At 46.8% G+C, this 15062-nt stretch overlaps 1 protein-coding gene across 1 annotated transcript; it reads left to right on the top strand.

Annotated features, from left to right (window-relative positions):
* Window positions 1–1851: 1851 nt before the first annotated feature.
* Window positions 1852–14797, top strand: TAGLN3 (transgelin 3). Its single transcript, XM_037525574.2, has 4 exons — window positions 1852–2228; window positions 3414–3588; window positions 12792–12894; window positions 14324–14797. The coding sequence occupies exons 1-4, from the start codon at window positions 2049–2051 to the stop codon at window positions 14463–14465; spliced, it is 600 nt and encodes a 199-aa protein (XP_037381471.1). The 5' UTR covers window positions 1852–2048; the 3' UTR covers window positions 14466–14797.
* The last annotated feature ends 265 nt before the right edge of the window (window positions 14798–15062 follow it).

The raw sequence follows: 15062 nt of genomic DNA, 5'->3' as shown, positions 1-15062 counted from the left end.
GATAGGAGGGAAGGGCAGGAGGGAAAGGCAAATGTACATTTTTAAGAATTGCTTCCAGTTTTATATAACAAACCACCATCTTCCTCAGAGCAAATCCAACCATGAAGAAAATAACATGCTTGCTGTTTGGGCCTCTGTTCCCTTAATCCCAGGTTGGAATTGACTATATTGCTGCCACCCAAGATGCAACTCAGTGCCTTCCAAATTTCTGCTGAACAGTTTCTTTGCTCCGAACTAGTCTCCTAAGTTCCAATTCTCTGAGGACAGTTCTGTTTTGTATTTAGAACTTCTTCTTTAGAACACTGAAGATCCCGTGAGTATCAAGACCTGCGTTTGTTGGCCCATTTTGCTCCTTTTTCTAAACCTGCTGCTCTCATAACAGCTCCTGACTTTCTCATACTCCTTTGTTTTTCAGAATTCTCTCCCCAGGCCTTCAGCTACTGACCACTAAGTCTTTTCTCAAGCAAACCACCCACATATCTATGAAGTAATTGCATTTACACTAGCTCAGGCTCCAGCTGGCAAGAGATTTTTCTCCACACAAGTATTATTTGAGGAGTCACTTCCTGCAAAGCTCCTAATCAATTTCCCACAGGGACAAAGATCACCATCACATGTACTAGAATTGCTTTCTCTAATGTGCCTAAGCTAATTAGTCAATCTGTTCTAAAGGTAAGAATTATACTTTATTCTTTCCCCGTACAGTACTTGTCAAAAGTAAGCACTCCAAAAATATTTGTTGAGTGAACCAACGAGAAAATTTGGGGGGTGCCTGTCTCATGAAAAGTATCCAGCGATTTACATAATGCCAAGATTCACTCTTTACCCCCAAGTGTCTCATAGTCTAGAAAACAAAATGCCAAGCTCTTTAGCAGTTGTAAAAATGTCAGTACAACTTAGATCAAGCGACTTCTCCTGAGGTCTTCTTTGCTTACTACCAAATACTCAGTTACCACTGATAATATGTCAGCTATGCCTTCATGGTCCTTAATTAATATAAGCAGATGAAACATTTACATCAAAATCGTTCACTCTAAGAGTTCTTAGTACATTGGTCTCTGTTTAATTTATAAAACTTGCTCTTTAGTTCTTTCGATGAAAAATAGCATTAAAAAGCTAAATTCCTTGAATTAGTCAAACTGAGGCACCACAATTATCCACCAGAATGGATGTTTCTGGATGTTTCTGGCTGGCAACTGAATAAATTAGTGGTTATAGCGCTCAGTCCCTCCCCTCCAGTGCTGCCTGACAACTGTTACCTCGGGGCATGGGGAAACTGTTTGGCAGCCCCTGACAGATGGACAGCTGACAGAGCGGACCCTCCCACAGGCCCCACCCCCGCCCATCTCCTGGCAGCTGGATGCGGGCTCCGTAGACAATCAGCTGTCTCCCCAGAGGAGAAAGAATTGTGCAGCCTAGAAAGAAGCTTTCGGCCAGAGGGAGGGAGGCAGGGAGGGAGGGGGGCAGGCTTGAGTGACACAGGAGAAGGCAGCCTTTTTGGACGGCCCTTAGCAACGGCCCTGGTTTGACCCTCCTCAGCGAGGAGAAAATCAAATCAGTGTACCAGTCTCCCGGCCGCGATGCAGCAGCAGCTGCTGGACGTTGAGGCGGTCTTCCTCCCAGCCTGTTAATTACCTGCTCGCTCCCATCTCGGGGTACCAGCCGTGGCCAAGTGCTCAAGAAGCGACCACCACCAGCCCCCCTCGCTGCCTGGGAGTTCGGCCGTGACTGTGAGTCCCTGGGCATCACCTCGTTTCATCGATAGGCGGGACCGAGAGGGGCGTTCCGGCGCCCCACCCCACCCCCCCGCGGGCAGGGACTTTATTCTGGAGTCACTGGCGCGTGGCTACGCTTTCCTTTGCCGTTTGTAGGTGAAACCCATGGGCTTCATTGGCTCCTTGATTTAAACCACGCCCGGCTTTCTGCCCGCTTTGCAGCTGCTGGGCCAGGCCGCCCAGCCTCATCCCAGCCGCGGTCGCGGGGCGCGGGGGCTGCTGCTGCTATTGTGTGGATGCCGCGCGGCGCGTGTCCGCTCTTCTCTTGCAGAGATGGCTAACCGGGGCCCGAGCTACGGCTTAAGCCGAGAGGTGCAGGAGAAGATCGAGCAGAAGTACGACGCGGACCTGGAGAACAAGCTGGTGGACTGGATCATCCTGCAGTGCGCAGAGGACATAGAGCACCCGCCCCCCGGCAGGGCCCATTTTCAGAAATGGTTAATGGACGGGACGGTAAGGCCGGCTGGCAGCGATCCTGGTGTTGGGGCGTCAGGCAGGGAACCCTCTAGAGTCTTCTCTTTTAAAGTGAGGCTGCGGGAGGAGCTGCCGCCGCCAAGCCCTTAATCTCATGGGAAGGGAGAGGGAATGCCCGATATCTTCAGGGTGGGAAGCTCAGGGCTCCCTGAACAATACCCTAGCTAGCTTAGGGGATTCCCCACCATCCTGGACCTGGCAGCTTCCCTCTGAGTTGGCAAATTCCAATCTCTTTTGCTTTTCCCACTGAGAATAGAGATAAGTATTTCATTGAGATGTGTCCAGCCTTTAGGTGTTTCAGATCTTCTGGCGCCATTCCTTCCTCTGGAGAATGGGGTGGTAACATAGTAAAACAAAGGAATTGGGGGGAGGGGGGTTAACCACCTGCCCAACCTTCTTGGCAGCCATGCTCCTTGGGGGTGCTCAATGTCTGTGCTGAATGGGTGGGTTTTTAGGAAGCTGAAGGGAATCCTTACCTGGTAACAGTTAAAAACAGGGATGCTCCCTGGCTTTGGAGGGTGAGGGCTCTGCTGATTCAAACAAGCCCATCTTTTCCCTGCAGGCTGTGATTTACTGTTATGTAACTGCTATTCCACCCTTCTGTTGGGCTCCCCCAGAATTTGGGTTATATGTATCTGGGAGGAAGCTACCCAGTCAGTTCTTTGATACATCATTAGCACATAGGGGACCAGTTGTTGAAACCTGATTCTGATCTGCCTTTTGAGAGAATATTAGAGTCTTAACATTTGACCTCTCCTGAAGCTACTAATTCGCTCCTCCATGGAAAGTCTGGAATCATGGCCTCATCACCACCCATCATTCCCTTTCTGTCAACATTCTTTCCCTCACCCAGAAAAAAGACAAGAAGAGCAGAGAGGGACAGAAAGGAAGGGAATCCCAGACCACTGGATTTACTGCAGTCGCTAGCAACTCTGCAAAGAGGAATGGGGTCTTTTGGGTCTTTGGGGTTTGGTGTGGAAACCTGGGCCCTGAGCCCATGCCATCATGGGGCAGTGTTTACCTGTGTCCAAACCTGTGAGCTGTGCCACTCAGGGGCACCAGAGGGAGTATCTGGGGGTGAGAGAGGAAGGATTTACTTTGCATTAAGTGACTGGTATATACAAAGGGAAACGTTGACTTCTTTTTTGCCTTTGCCCCCTTCAGGTCCTTTGTAAGCTGATAAACAGTCTATACCCACCAGGACAAGAGCCCATTCCCAAGATCTCAGAGTCAAAGATGGCTTTTAAGCAGATGGAGCAAATCTCCCAGTTCCTAAAAGCAGCAGAGATTTACGGTGTCAGGACAACTGACATTTTTCAGACAGTGGATCTGTGGGAAGGTAAACAGCCCCACATGCCTCCCCTCCCCCTCTCCTTTGCCCATCTCTTTGTGAAACCTGCTTAGTCTTCTTCCCTGGGTCTGGGTGTGTGTGCGTGAGGGGTGGGTATCAGGGGGGAGGGTATCAGCTGTCATAGGGAGGACATAGTTAACCTTCCCCTTTGTGATGTTCTATTAAAAGGGTTACCCTCTTTCAAGGGAACACACATCCCAGGGCACAGCAGGGTCTTAAGCAAACTAACCAGTAAACAGAAGCCTTCTCCTGGAGAGGAAGCTGATGGTTATATGGATGCCTTCCATTCCTGCTCCCCCTCCTACTACTCTCTCTCCAAACAAATGACAGCTACTGGGAGCAGTGGGCGCTGCGCTGACTCATCAGCTGCAAGCTTATAGACAAAGCCGCCTGGTTCGATGTTGTCATTCACCCTGAGAAATAAATAGCTCTCCAACCTTTTATTAAACGATTATCTGAGAGCTTGTTGACTATACCTTCCAGATGATGTGTTCTGTTCAGAGCATGCATAGGATTGCTGGCTTTCATGTTTGTGAATTGACTTGATTAAGATATCTTGGAGGCATAAAATCAAATCACATTCTTGGACATATTTAAGACCACTTTAGGGGGAAATGACATGAATGGAGACACTTCCAGAGAACGTGGGACCTAGAGTCCCTGTGCGTAGAGTCCCCCTACGCCTGCAGGTGCAGGCCTGCTCATGCAGCTGCTCCACACCAGGCCTGCCGGAGGCACAGGAGGTAGAGACCAGCCAAGCGGCTGCCGGGCTGGCTGTGCTCATGCTCACAGCCTCTGGCTGTCATCAGCAGCCAACTGATAGGACAGCAAGGGCGTGACCCAGATGGCTCTGCCGACAGTGACGATGGGGTAACTTTCCTATGATCTGAGATAGTGATATTTTAAGCGCTTTTCAGATGATGGCTAAAACAGACTCCTAGCAGAGGACCTTCTATAAAACTTAGAAACAATTACCTCTTTATTCTTCATACTCCTCCTATGTCAGGCAGAGAGCTGGCATTTCTTTTCTCTTCCATAGATGATTTGTTAAAATCTTAAAATGCAGACATTTTTCTTGTGTTTTGCCATTACTTGGAAATTCACATATTCAAAGTTAGAGTCCAGGCCTTTGGCCTTCATGGATCCTAGTCTCCAGATCTCCATGTAATATCTCAGTTGAGGTGTAGAGCATCAAAACAAGGGTGATTTCCCCCTAATAAAGGTGGCTAATAAAACTAATAAAGACAGCTGTACCTTATTAAAAATATCCTATATGCTGGGCACAGTACAAGTGTTTTACAGCCTAATGCCAGTTATTTCTCTTAACAATTCTATGAGGTAGGTGTTATTAGTTTCTCCATTTCATGAATGATGAAGCTGAAGCCGAAGCTTGCCCCTGATAGCTTGTGCACATCACACGCCTACTAATAAACAGACTTGTAATTAAACCTAGTCTCTCTGATGCCAGAGAATAGGCCCTTCACGAGTCTGCCTTGTCAGACTTTGACCAAGAAGCTTAGTTTCTCTTAGTGACACCAGGAGTGTGCTGTTGAGTCATAACGGTGACTGAGGAGAGAAACCTAAAGCTCCTGTACTAAGGGCCTTGTCTATACAATGGGCTCTAGTGAGGCTCCCCAGGGACAGAAAATGTGTAGAAGGAAGAAACTGAAAGATCTGTGAGAAGAGGGCATCCCAGTTGTGCTTTCCTGGTTCTACTTTGCTGATGATGCTTTCACTTGCTTTTCATTTTTTCCCCAAAAACCACGCAGATGAATCTTACACTGAGGAGGTAAGGACAGTAGCGGGAGAGCAGGGAGTGAGTGATGCTCTCTGATAAACACCTTCCCCAGCCCTGTATGTTAGATGCCTCTTAGGGAAGAGAAGAGAAGAGTGACTGCAATAGCCTGAGAGAGGTAGAAGACAGCTGGGCTCCAGGGCAGGATAATGCTCCTAGAGAAATAGAACAACACAGGCATTGAGGGACGTTATCCCTAGGGCAGAAGGATGGAGCTTCACAGGAAATGACGAAGGAGACCCACTTCATGGGAACAGTGTAGGCATAGATGGGCTTGCAATAGGGAGTGTAGCTGGCAATAGGAAAGCAGAGGCTTGGGAGTTTGCAAAATGCCTCTAGAAGCCCCAGGGCCTGGTAGCTGCCTTGGTGGAGAAATTGGTCAAAACTGAGGTTTAGGGAGATTCACGTAAACATTGGAGGGGATTCTTGATATCCCCCAGAAATACTGTCTGATGCTCAGGCCAAAACTTGTTACCATGCCACAGAGCAAGAGGTGGGAAAGTGAGTTGCTATGAGCAGAGAAAGGGCCAGGGGCAGAGCTGGTCTTGTGTGAGGCCAGTGGTGAGACCCACAGTATGACAGTGTGGACAGATCGACCATGCCCAGCCCAAGGCCGTGTTGCAAGAGCTGGTTGTCACTCATGAGCTCTGGGGATGTATGCGTTCTAATCAAAGCCATGCCACAAGGCAGGGTCGGGCATATCTGTGTGCATGTGAAGGTGTCATGTTTGTGTACACAGCTATTGGGCTAGCCTTTTGTTTAGCTTAGTCCCGTTTTCTCCCAACTATTCTATACCTGACCGTGGTGGTGATGCTTTCCTCACATTTCTGTGTATTCACATTCATTCCCGATGCTTGTGGCTGTGGCTGCTGTCCAGCCCTCCCAGCCTGGGTGCTTCTCTTCCTCTTGTGCAGGATTTTAGTCTCAGTAGCTCTCCATCTGTCATCTCCCTTCCTTGACATCTTCCACGGAGAGCTTTGCCTGGCACAGCTGCCCTGGCGACTCCGTGTTGTGTTTATGTCATAGACAGGTAAAGCTGCAGGAGCCACACTTGCCAAGTGCCTTCTCATTAAGACTTTGTGATTTAGAAAGGAAGTGGCCCCAGGTGTTCCCACTATCCTGAAACCCCTTTTAGATGTGAGGTGGTTTATGTGGAATGGACTCAGAGGCAACAAGAATAAAAGAGTCAGCGTTTTAAAATGGAACCTCTTGTGCATAATACATTGCTCTGTTAATTCCAGACCCAAAAGAATTTGGTGGAGTCAAAAGAGTAAGAGTTTTGGAGTTTGGGAGTTAGGTCGCATTACCCAGGGTTATATAGCCCAGAAAATGCAGCCATGGAACTGAGAGGAAGCTGAGGGTGACCTGTTCTTTTCACTGATGGGGAAGAGGAGAGGGCAGCTTGGAGCAGTGGAAGGGAACTGGGGAGGTGAGAGAAGAGAAGAGAAGAGAAGGCGAATGCTTGGCAGCTTCCTTTGGGATTTTCTATGGATTTCTGGAAAGGGCAGGGGTGGGGTATCTCAGCTGTGACTCAGAGCAGAGTGTACTGGAGAGAGGAGAAAAAGGACAGGGTGAGTGAGTGTGTGTGTGTGTGTGTGTGTGTGTGTAAGAGAGAGAATGTTTGAGAGCCAACGAGAGTGCTGGTCAGAAGGACCAGAAAGCTTTTCCTGGAAAGTGATAAGAGTTCAGATTTCTGAGTCAGAAGTTAGACCACCCAGTTCAAATCCCTTTTCCACCACTTACAAGTTAGCTTTTCTCAGCTTTGGTTTTTCACAGCTGTGAAATGGGGAAAATAGTGTCTATTCCACAGGTTTGACACAAGGAATAAGTGAGATGGTGCATTAGGCGTACTCAGCATATTGCCGGTCATGGCAGAGTAGAGTAAATGCTGGCAGTGTAGAAATTACCACTGTCGTCACTCTGTGCTTTTTGAGACTAATAGAAAATGAGGGTGGGGGAAGAGGCAAGTCTGGGAAGGTGTATTTTTTGCTTTGGAACAAAGGGACTTCACTTCATTAATGGCTTGACACAGATGCTGGTAAGGTTGACCTTTGCCCTCTCTGTCATCAGCGGTGCCTTCACCTCATCGGTGATCGACCAGTAGAGAAGAACCAGCTTTTCCAGGCACTTTATTGTCTTCTTCCATCTCTGGGTCATTACCCTCTTGATACCTTTCCCCATAATATATTGCTCTGTTAATTCCAGACCCAAAAGAATTTGGTGGAGTCAAAAGAGCAAGAAGTTTTGGAGTAAGGTCACTGTATCCTAGTTGTGTGACCTCTGTGCGGCTGCTTAGCAACTCAGAGCCCCAATTCCCTTCAAGATAAATAGGTCCAGCATCTCCCTTGGAGAGTTCTTAGAACAACCCAGTGTGTAAATGTCTAGCACAGTGCCTGGCTAATAGACACTGAACAAGTGTGAGCTGCTTTCCCCAATTATAAAGTCCACCAGCAACTGACATTTCTGGTTCCTTTCCATAACCAAACAGCCAGTGTAAAATTCTAGAATGTCAGGCAGGACATTCTGGATCTACCAACTCTGATTATTCTTCTCAGTAATCCTACTGATGAGGATCCAGGACAATTGGTTTGTCGTGCCCCCCACTCCCTCTGCTTGATGAGTGGGAGTCAGGGAGGTGTGGAGTGCCTAGAAGTACCAAATATATTCTCTGGGGAGGTATCACTGTATGTGTCGTTCCTCAACGGCAGGAGCAAAAGAGATAGTTCACCCAGTTTGAAGGATATTTTGGGATATTGTGAGGTACCTGCGGTGATGTGAGTCATCACAAATGCCTGCTGTTTGAAGCCTGCGTTTCTGTCAGAACAGCCTTTACCACATTTATACCACATGCTGCTGGCAACTGTTTCTGTCAGCAGTGGTTCTCAGACTCCAGTATACCTGAGAATCACCCAGAAGTCTTGTTAAAACACACGTTGCTGGACATCAGCCCCCAAGTTTCTGAAGTAGAAAGTCTGGGGTAGGGCCTAGGAATTTGCATTCCTCCAGCTGCACAGGTGATGCTGATTCTACTGGACTGGGAACCCCACTTTGAGAACCACAGCTACAGAGTTGCTCCAGAGAAACAAGCCACAAAATACTCATAAATCCCACAGAGAGATTCCCACCTTTTCTGCTGATATTTCTCCCTTGACTCTGCCAGTATTTTTTCTACTTTGGAGAACTGGGGTTGGGGGAGGGGGCAGGGGGATGCCTAAGTTATTACACAGGAAAACAGGAAATGGTTTCTTCATTCACTGGTTGTCTTTCTGTAAGTCTCAGAGAGATGAAAAGAGCCAGTATTCCAGGAGTCACAAGGATGAGGTAAAACTGATATAAAATGGAAGCAGCACTGAAGCAGAGTTTGACTGTAGTCATAGCTTTAGTATTGGAATGAGAGTGTCCAGTCTAACTTCACACACCCATTGACTTCTCTCTGACCCTTTTCTTTCTCTTTACCTTTCTCATTATTTTTCTATTTCCAAAGATCTGTAAAAGGTATCATAAGAGTAATGAAAATTTTAGGAGAACAAAATCCTGCTTGAGTATCTTTATGGTGTTAGCCCACAGAAGAACCCCCTGGTTGGTGTGGTGGGTCCCCACATGCAGGAGCGCAGGCTTCACTCCGCAGACATGATTGCCAAGTAGTGTGGGTGTGAGACTGCATTTGCAGACACCTTATGTTGTGATAATGCAGCAAAGAGGGAAGCCTTAATCACAAGTAGAAGCGGCATTTGATCTCTGAGACCATCTGAAACGTTTTTCCAGGAAAGCAAGGAAAGCTACTACCTTACCACCTCTTTCTATAACCACAAGGGTAGTATTACCTCCTCCCCTGACGGGGGTTAGAAGAGACCAGATCTCCCGAATGAAATTCTGGACGGTTGTTGGTGTAAATTTGGCTCCTCTTCATTCATCTACACGTTGGCCTGGTGGTCTCCTTGCATCATTACCTCGACTTAGTCTGATTTCTGCTCTCTAGGCATTGCTGGTGATTCTTTTAGGACATTTTTTTCTTCTTTGGAATAGCCTTGAGCAGCAGTTTTCAAGCTGTTTTGCCTAGGTGCTGAGGGCTAGCTTTCAGGGAGCCAAGTGATTCCCAGCCCCCAGGCTCTCACCTGGCCCCCACCTTGGGTCCAAGCCCTTTACTGTTTGACATTGTGGAAGCTATCTCTGAAGAAGGTGGCATTGCTTACGAAGATGTATTTAGGATTTAACACATGTCAGATAGTGTGATTCTTAAAAAATCAAAGTATCAAAGCAGTGCTTGCCTATCCAACTGGCTGCATTAGAATCATCTCGGCAGATGGTCCCAGAATCTGACTTTTTAGATTCTTAGGTAATTCTCATGATCACTCAAGTGTGGGATTACTGGGTGAAAACTTTCCTGGTGGTATGAATCACCTGGAATCCTTATGAAAAACAAATTCCCAGCCCTATCTCAGGCCTGCTGAATCAATTTATCCAGGGAATGACCTCAAAATTCGTATTTTAAAATATTTCTTCTTAATTTAATCCCATAACTAGTCCAAGAAGCTCTGCTCTCAGGCAGGCCAATGTTACGTTTGGTGGTAACTCACACAGTTTAGCTTTTGTTGCTTTATACCTAGCATACCTCACAGTTCTTCCTGTACTGTGCCTTTAGACATTTAATAAATATTTTTTACCCTCAGTTTCAGGACCTCAATATTAAATTCAATGGTCAGGAATCAGCCTCTATAAATGGCCCCCTTCTACCCAGTGGCACTTGGCCATTTGGGATTGGTGCCCTTGACCCAGTGGGGCCCAAGAGCTGTGCCCCACTTTGATTCCCTGAGTATCTATCTGGCCTGGTACTGATGCATCACGGCCTTATCTTTGAATCATCCCTGATCACTGAGGAACGTGCCTGCCCAGCCAGCCTACAATGTGGGAGGAGGGAGACGTAGCACATGGCAGTGTGCCTCATGGTCTTTGCTGGTGGGCTTTGCTTGAGGCACCTGAGCTAAATCTGGGCCTTGGTTTACATTTTGGGTGACTCTGGATACATTAGTTATCCTCCCAGAATAAGTTTCCTTATTCACACATTGAGAGGAATAACATCAATTCCATGGGGTTGATGTCATGAATAATAAAAGTATGTAGGCAATATAACTTATCTCTGGCCTTGGGACCTTTAGTAAGGAAAACTTCTCCAAATAATGCCCCCTTCCCCAGCTTCCTCTGCCCCCATTATGCATTTGCTTCCTAGTCTACTCTCCTGGGATGAGGGTGGGGTGGTATTGACAGTTCTGTTACCCAACGTAGTCCCCTCTTTCTGGGTTCATGTGGCAAATTCATTGTGAAAGGAGGGTGTGCTTGCTTTGGTACTCATGGCTCAGGGTAGTATCTATAGCTGAGTTGCTGGGTGTCAGGCTCCACAGTTCACCAGATCCTGAAAATACCAGACCCACACTTTCAACCAGATACCGCTAGATAAGAGAAACAGATTTCCTGTCTGCTCTTTGTACAGAGAAGTGATAGACCCTCCCCTTCCTCAGCCTTCCTACTTCATTGTGTCTCTAGGTTCTTTTTAATGGCTCCCTGCTTAAGTATAAACTCTCCCATATCTCTTTCCAGAGTGATCCTTCAGAATATCATCACTTCAGTTCTATTGGGGAAAATATGGATCATGTTATTCATTGACGATTACAGAAATACTTTTCATCAGAAAAAAACATTCTAACAACCACCTCTGTGTTTCCTTTCTCTTAATTCTCAGTATTCCTTGTGCCCTCCACTGTCCCATCTCCATTCTTCAGCACCCCAGCTGTTCCTTGAATCAAATCTGGGGGGCACCTTTGCATTGAGAACATTTCATCCTGCAATCCATCCACCAACCCCACATTCCCGCAGGATACATGAAATGGCTCTGAGGTTAATATGGGAGGTGGTGCAGAAGAGCGATGAGGGAAGAGAGTCTGCTGTCTCTCCTCTTTGAATAAATGGACATCCTCTGTGGGCCTAAATGGCTTATTAGAGTTAGACTCCATTCTCACTTTCCACCCGCTTTCCCCTGGCATTCGGTAGTCCCCAGGGACTGAGCTACAGCAGCCAGGCTGGAGAAACCACAGATGATTCCCTTGGTCTAAAGAGGCCTTTTAATGTTTGCCCTTGACTTTCACAGTCTCCTCTAGGCTGAGTCCTGCCTTTCTTTGTGACCTTGTGCCTTTAGCTTTTGCCCTCCACACTAGTGCTTTGTGTGGACTAAATCTCAGGGCAAATCCTCTCCCTACCCGTCCCCTACTCACATACATGCCGTTTACTTATTGCCACCATTTCTCTCCTTCCAAGCAGCACTACATAAAGGGCCTATCATGTTTCATTTTGAGTGTTTTCTGTGTTGGTTTGCTTTTCTTTATTTGACAGGCCTTTAACCCAAATAGCTGAGTATTCAGTTTATGTACATGGTTGATTGTAGACCCTTTTACCCCAGATCAAGTATAAGAAAGAAGCTACTGGTTTTGTTATAGAGCAACCCCGATATTAAACGGGTTCCTGGCTGTGGGTCCTCACCCGCGCGCTTTAAAGGGACTTATGAATACTCTACTACAGACACACACAAAAGGGTTAATAAAAGGTTTATTTACAAGAGAAAAAGAAATAAGGAAAATGTACAACTCAGGGAGAAAATAGGGAAATAAAGTCTTTAATGCGTCCTACCCGATCCGACGACCTGGAAACCCAAAGTCACTCTCAGAGCTGGCCGGACACTGCGAGCTGGTGGAGAGCCAAAATGGGGGCTCCCCAAAGCCCACGTGTCTGCCTTTTGTATCCACCTGGCTGCTTAACCCCACCCTCAGGTCCCAGCCACCTTCCCTTTGGTGCTGATGGGATTTGGAGTTCCCAGTGTCTTTGGCTTTGACCTGGGGTGGGGGTGGAGTCCACAAAGCCTATATGGAATTTGCTTTGGGACATCCTTTTCCCCCTAACAATTTGACGTAGCTAATCCATCCAACCAGATTTTCTCCAGTTTCCATTCAATTCCAAGGAATTGAGGAAATTCCTTTGAAGACTGCCACATCAGCCAGCCCACAGGAGCCCCCTCACCACAGCTTATAGAACCCTCTAGACAAGGTCTTCTGCTCAGGGCAGGAAACTACCTATATCTGAGCTGCTGTGTATTTAGAAAGTTTTGTTCATACAGCAATGACGAGCAGATTGGAAACTGAGTGCCTGTGTTATCTAACAGCAGACAGTGATTAGCCAGGTGATTTTTTGTCTTTCCGAGAAGTTTGGCAACTTTGAGAAGTGTTTGCTGTCCCCCTGCCTTGAAGGTGCTCTCTGCAGTTTCCTATCAGAGCTTCCTCTTGGAGGTCCAGTCTTCCAGACAACTTGGCTCTGCCTCAAGCTTGGCTTTAATCTCTTCTTTGGCTTCCAGGGAAGGACATGGCGGCAGTGCAAAGGACCCTGATGGCTCTAGGGAGTGTGGCTGTCACCAAGGATGACGGCTGCTACCGGGGAGAGCCTTCCTGGTTTCACAGGTAAAGATTTTCTTTCCCGCACCCAGGAGCAGAGGGTGATTTTAACAAGAGGGAGGGTGAAAAGCCTTCTAGCTCCTCAGGGTATTTTACACACAATACCTCTCAGAGCAAGCATTCCTAGCCCCCAGCTCGAGTCCGGGAACAAGGAAAGACTTAAACTGCTAGTCAGACCCACCAGACCTACAGATCCTGCCTGCTTTGCCTTTGCTCACATTGTTTCTCTTGGGACTCAACTGACCCAGTGGCTTTTCTCAGAGCTGGCATGATGTCTGAATTTGGTTTTATTATGATCCAACTAGCCCTGAATCAACCAACTTTTTTTTACTAATTTGCTTACTTTTATACTTAATGAATGAAAAATGTTCTGATGTGTTTATTAAGCTCTCTCTTTCCCTCTCAGAAGTGGCCTGACCTCAGTATTAAATTAAATGGTCATGTCAGTAACGGGTCTCTTCCTAAAGTGATTTGCTTTTGTTGTTTATCGTGGGGAAAGGGCCGGAATAGCCAGGGAGTTTCAATTCCACCCAATAGTTCAAGCAGGAGATGAAAAGAGTAACGTTGTGGTAGATAATTAATGATTAGGTTCCCTAATTCCCTTTTCTTCTTGACAGTTATAAAAAGGTACAGCTTGTCTCGTTTTAGGTGAACCTGGTCTGAAAATATCCTAGATACTTGAAACCCTGGTTTTAGTTTTATTAATGACTTACTGTGATCTCTCTGACCCATAAGATTATTTACTATGTGGTTCCTTACTGAAGTTTGCTGATTTCTGGGCTAGAATAACACATTTCCCTTCCTTAACTCACAGGCCCTTCAGCTCCAAAATGAAACATAATCCTTGGCTCTATGCTGGGAAGGATAGATTGGTATTAATGACATGCTTTGTAAGAGCTGATTTTAATTTTCACAAGGGCTTCAGGTAACTGTGGGAGAGAGTGAGAAGGAAACTCTGGGAGTGAAATCCCCAGAGAAGTTGCCACTGATTCTTTGTTGAAATTCTAGAAAACTCGGGGGTTCTATGGCGTAAAGAGTTCATGTATCATGGCAGAGTCATCTCTCCGGTTAGAGTCACAGCTCAGGGTGGGACCACAGCTCAGAATTGGGTGAGAGCTCATGGTAGGACCACAGCTCAAGGTAGGGACATAGCTCATAGTAGGGTCACAGCTTAGAGTGGGGCAATAAGCCATAATAGAACCAATCTCATGGTAGGCCCATAGCTCAGGGTAAGAAAATAGTTCGTAGAAGAGCCACAGCTCATAGTAGGGCCCAGCTCATAGTAGGCTTGTAGCTCAGGGTAGGAGCCTAGTCCATGATAGGACCTGATCTTCTACTAGGTGACCCCAGTAGAGCCTGTCTATCTGCAGCTCTTGGGAAAGGTTAACAGTATGCTGATCAGAATGACATATTTTAACTTACTCCCTCTTCCCAGGAAAGCACAGCAGAATCGGAGAGGATTTTCAGAGGAGCAGCTTCGCCAGGGACAGAACGTTATAGGTCTGCAGATGGGCAGCAACAAGGGTGCCTCCCAGGCGGGCATGACCGGGTATGGGATGCCCAGGCAGATCATGTGAGACGCCACCTCCCAACCCCAGTAGAGAGGATGAATGTTCCACACCACAGTCTCTATGATAAAGAAATAGTTAGTCACCTTCTGACCTTCTCTTTCTCAACGCCTCCTGTCCCTGGTTTTTGCAAGTGCTGCATTTCTGCTGAGAATCCGCGTTGCCTACTGCTGCCACCTTCGGTTCCTTAGAACTATGCAAAGACTCCGCTTCCTTCCTCTTCCTGAGCTCCTTCTTTGGCCTAAAAGTCTCCGTTTGTCTGATTATTTATTTATTTATTTGCCAAAAATTTCCCTCCTCAACGTAACGATCGCACCGAATAAACAGATTAGTCTTGTGTCTTCAAGTGTCAAGTTCCTTTGCTGTGATAGAGACTTGGCAGGCAGGGCTGGTTTCTACTCTGTTTATAAGGCCAGTAAATGGGATTAAGCCTAAGCTGTATTGTAGACATAGGTTGGCTTTGAGGTAGGTCTTACAAGGCTGTGTTGTTCATATTGGCAATTGGGTTATTTACTAATGTGTTGTACTAATACAATTGGATTAGTAGTAGAAAGGTTTGGAAGAGTTTGTCTACTCAGAGCCCAAAGCTGTGAGCTCAAGAACAAG

The sequence above is a fragment of the Talpa occidentalis genome, unplaced genomic scaffold (genome assembly GCF_014898055.3).
Source record: "Talpa occidentalis isolate TD23 unplaced genomic scaffold, MPIMG_talOcc4v2.1 talOcc4.4, whole genome shotgun sequence".
NCBI lineage: Eukaryota > Metazoa > Chordata > Mammalia > Eulipotyphla > Talpidae > Talpa > Talpa occidentalis.
This window is presented reverse-complemented; position numbering and strand designations above follow the sequence as displayed.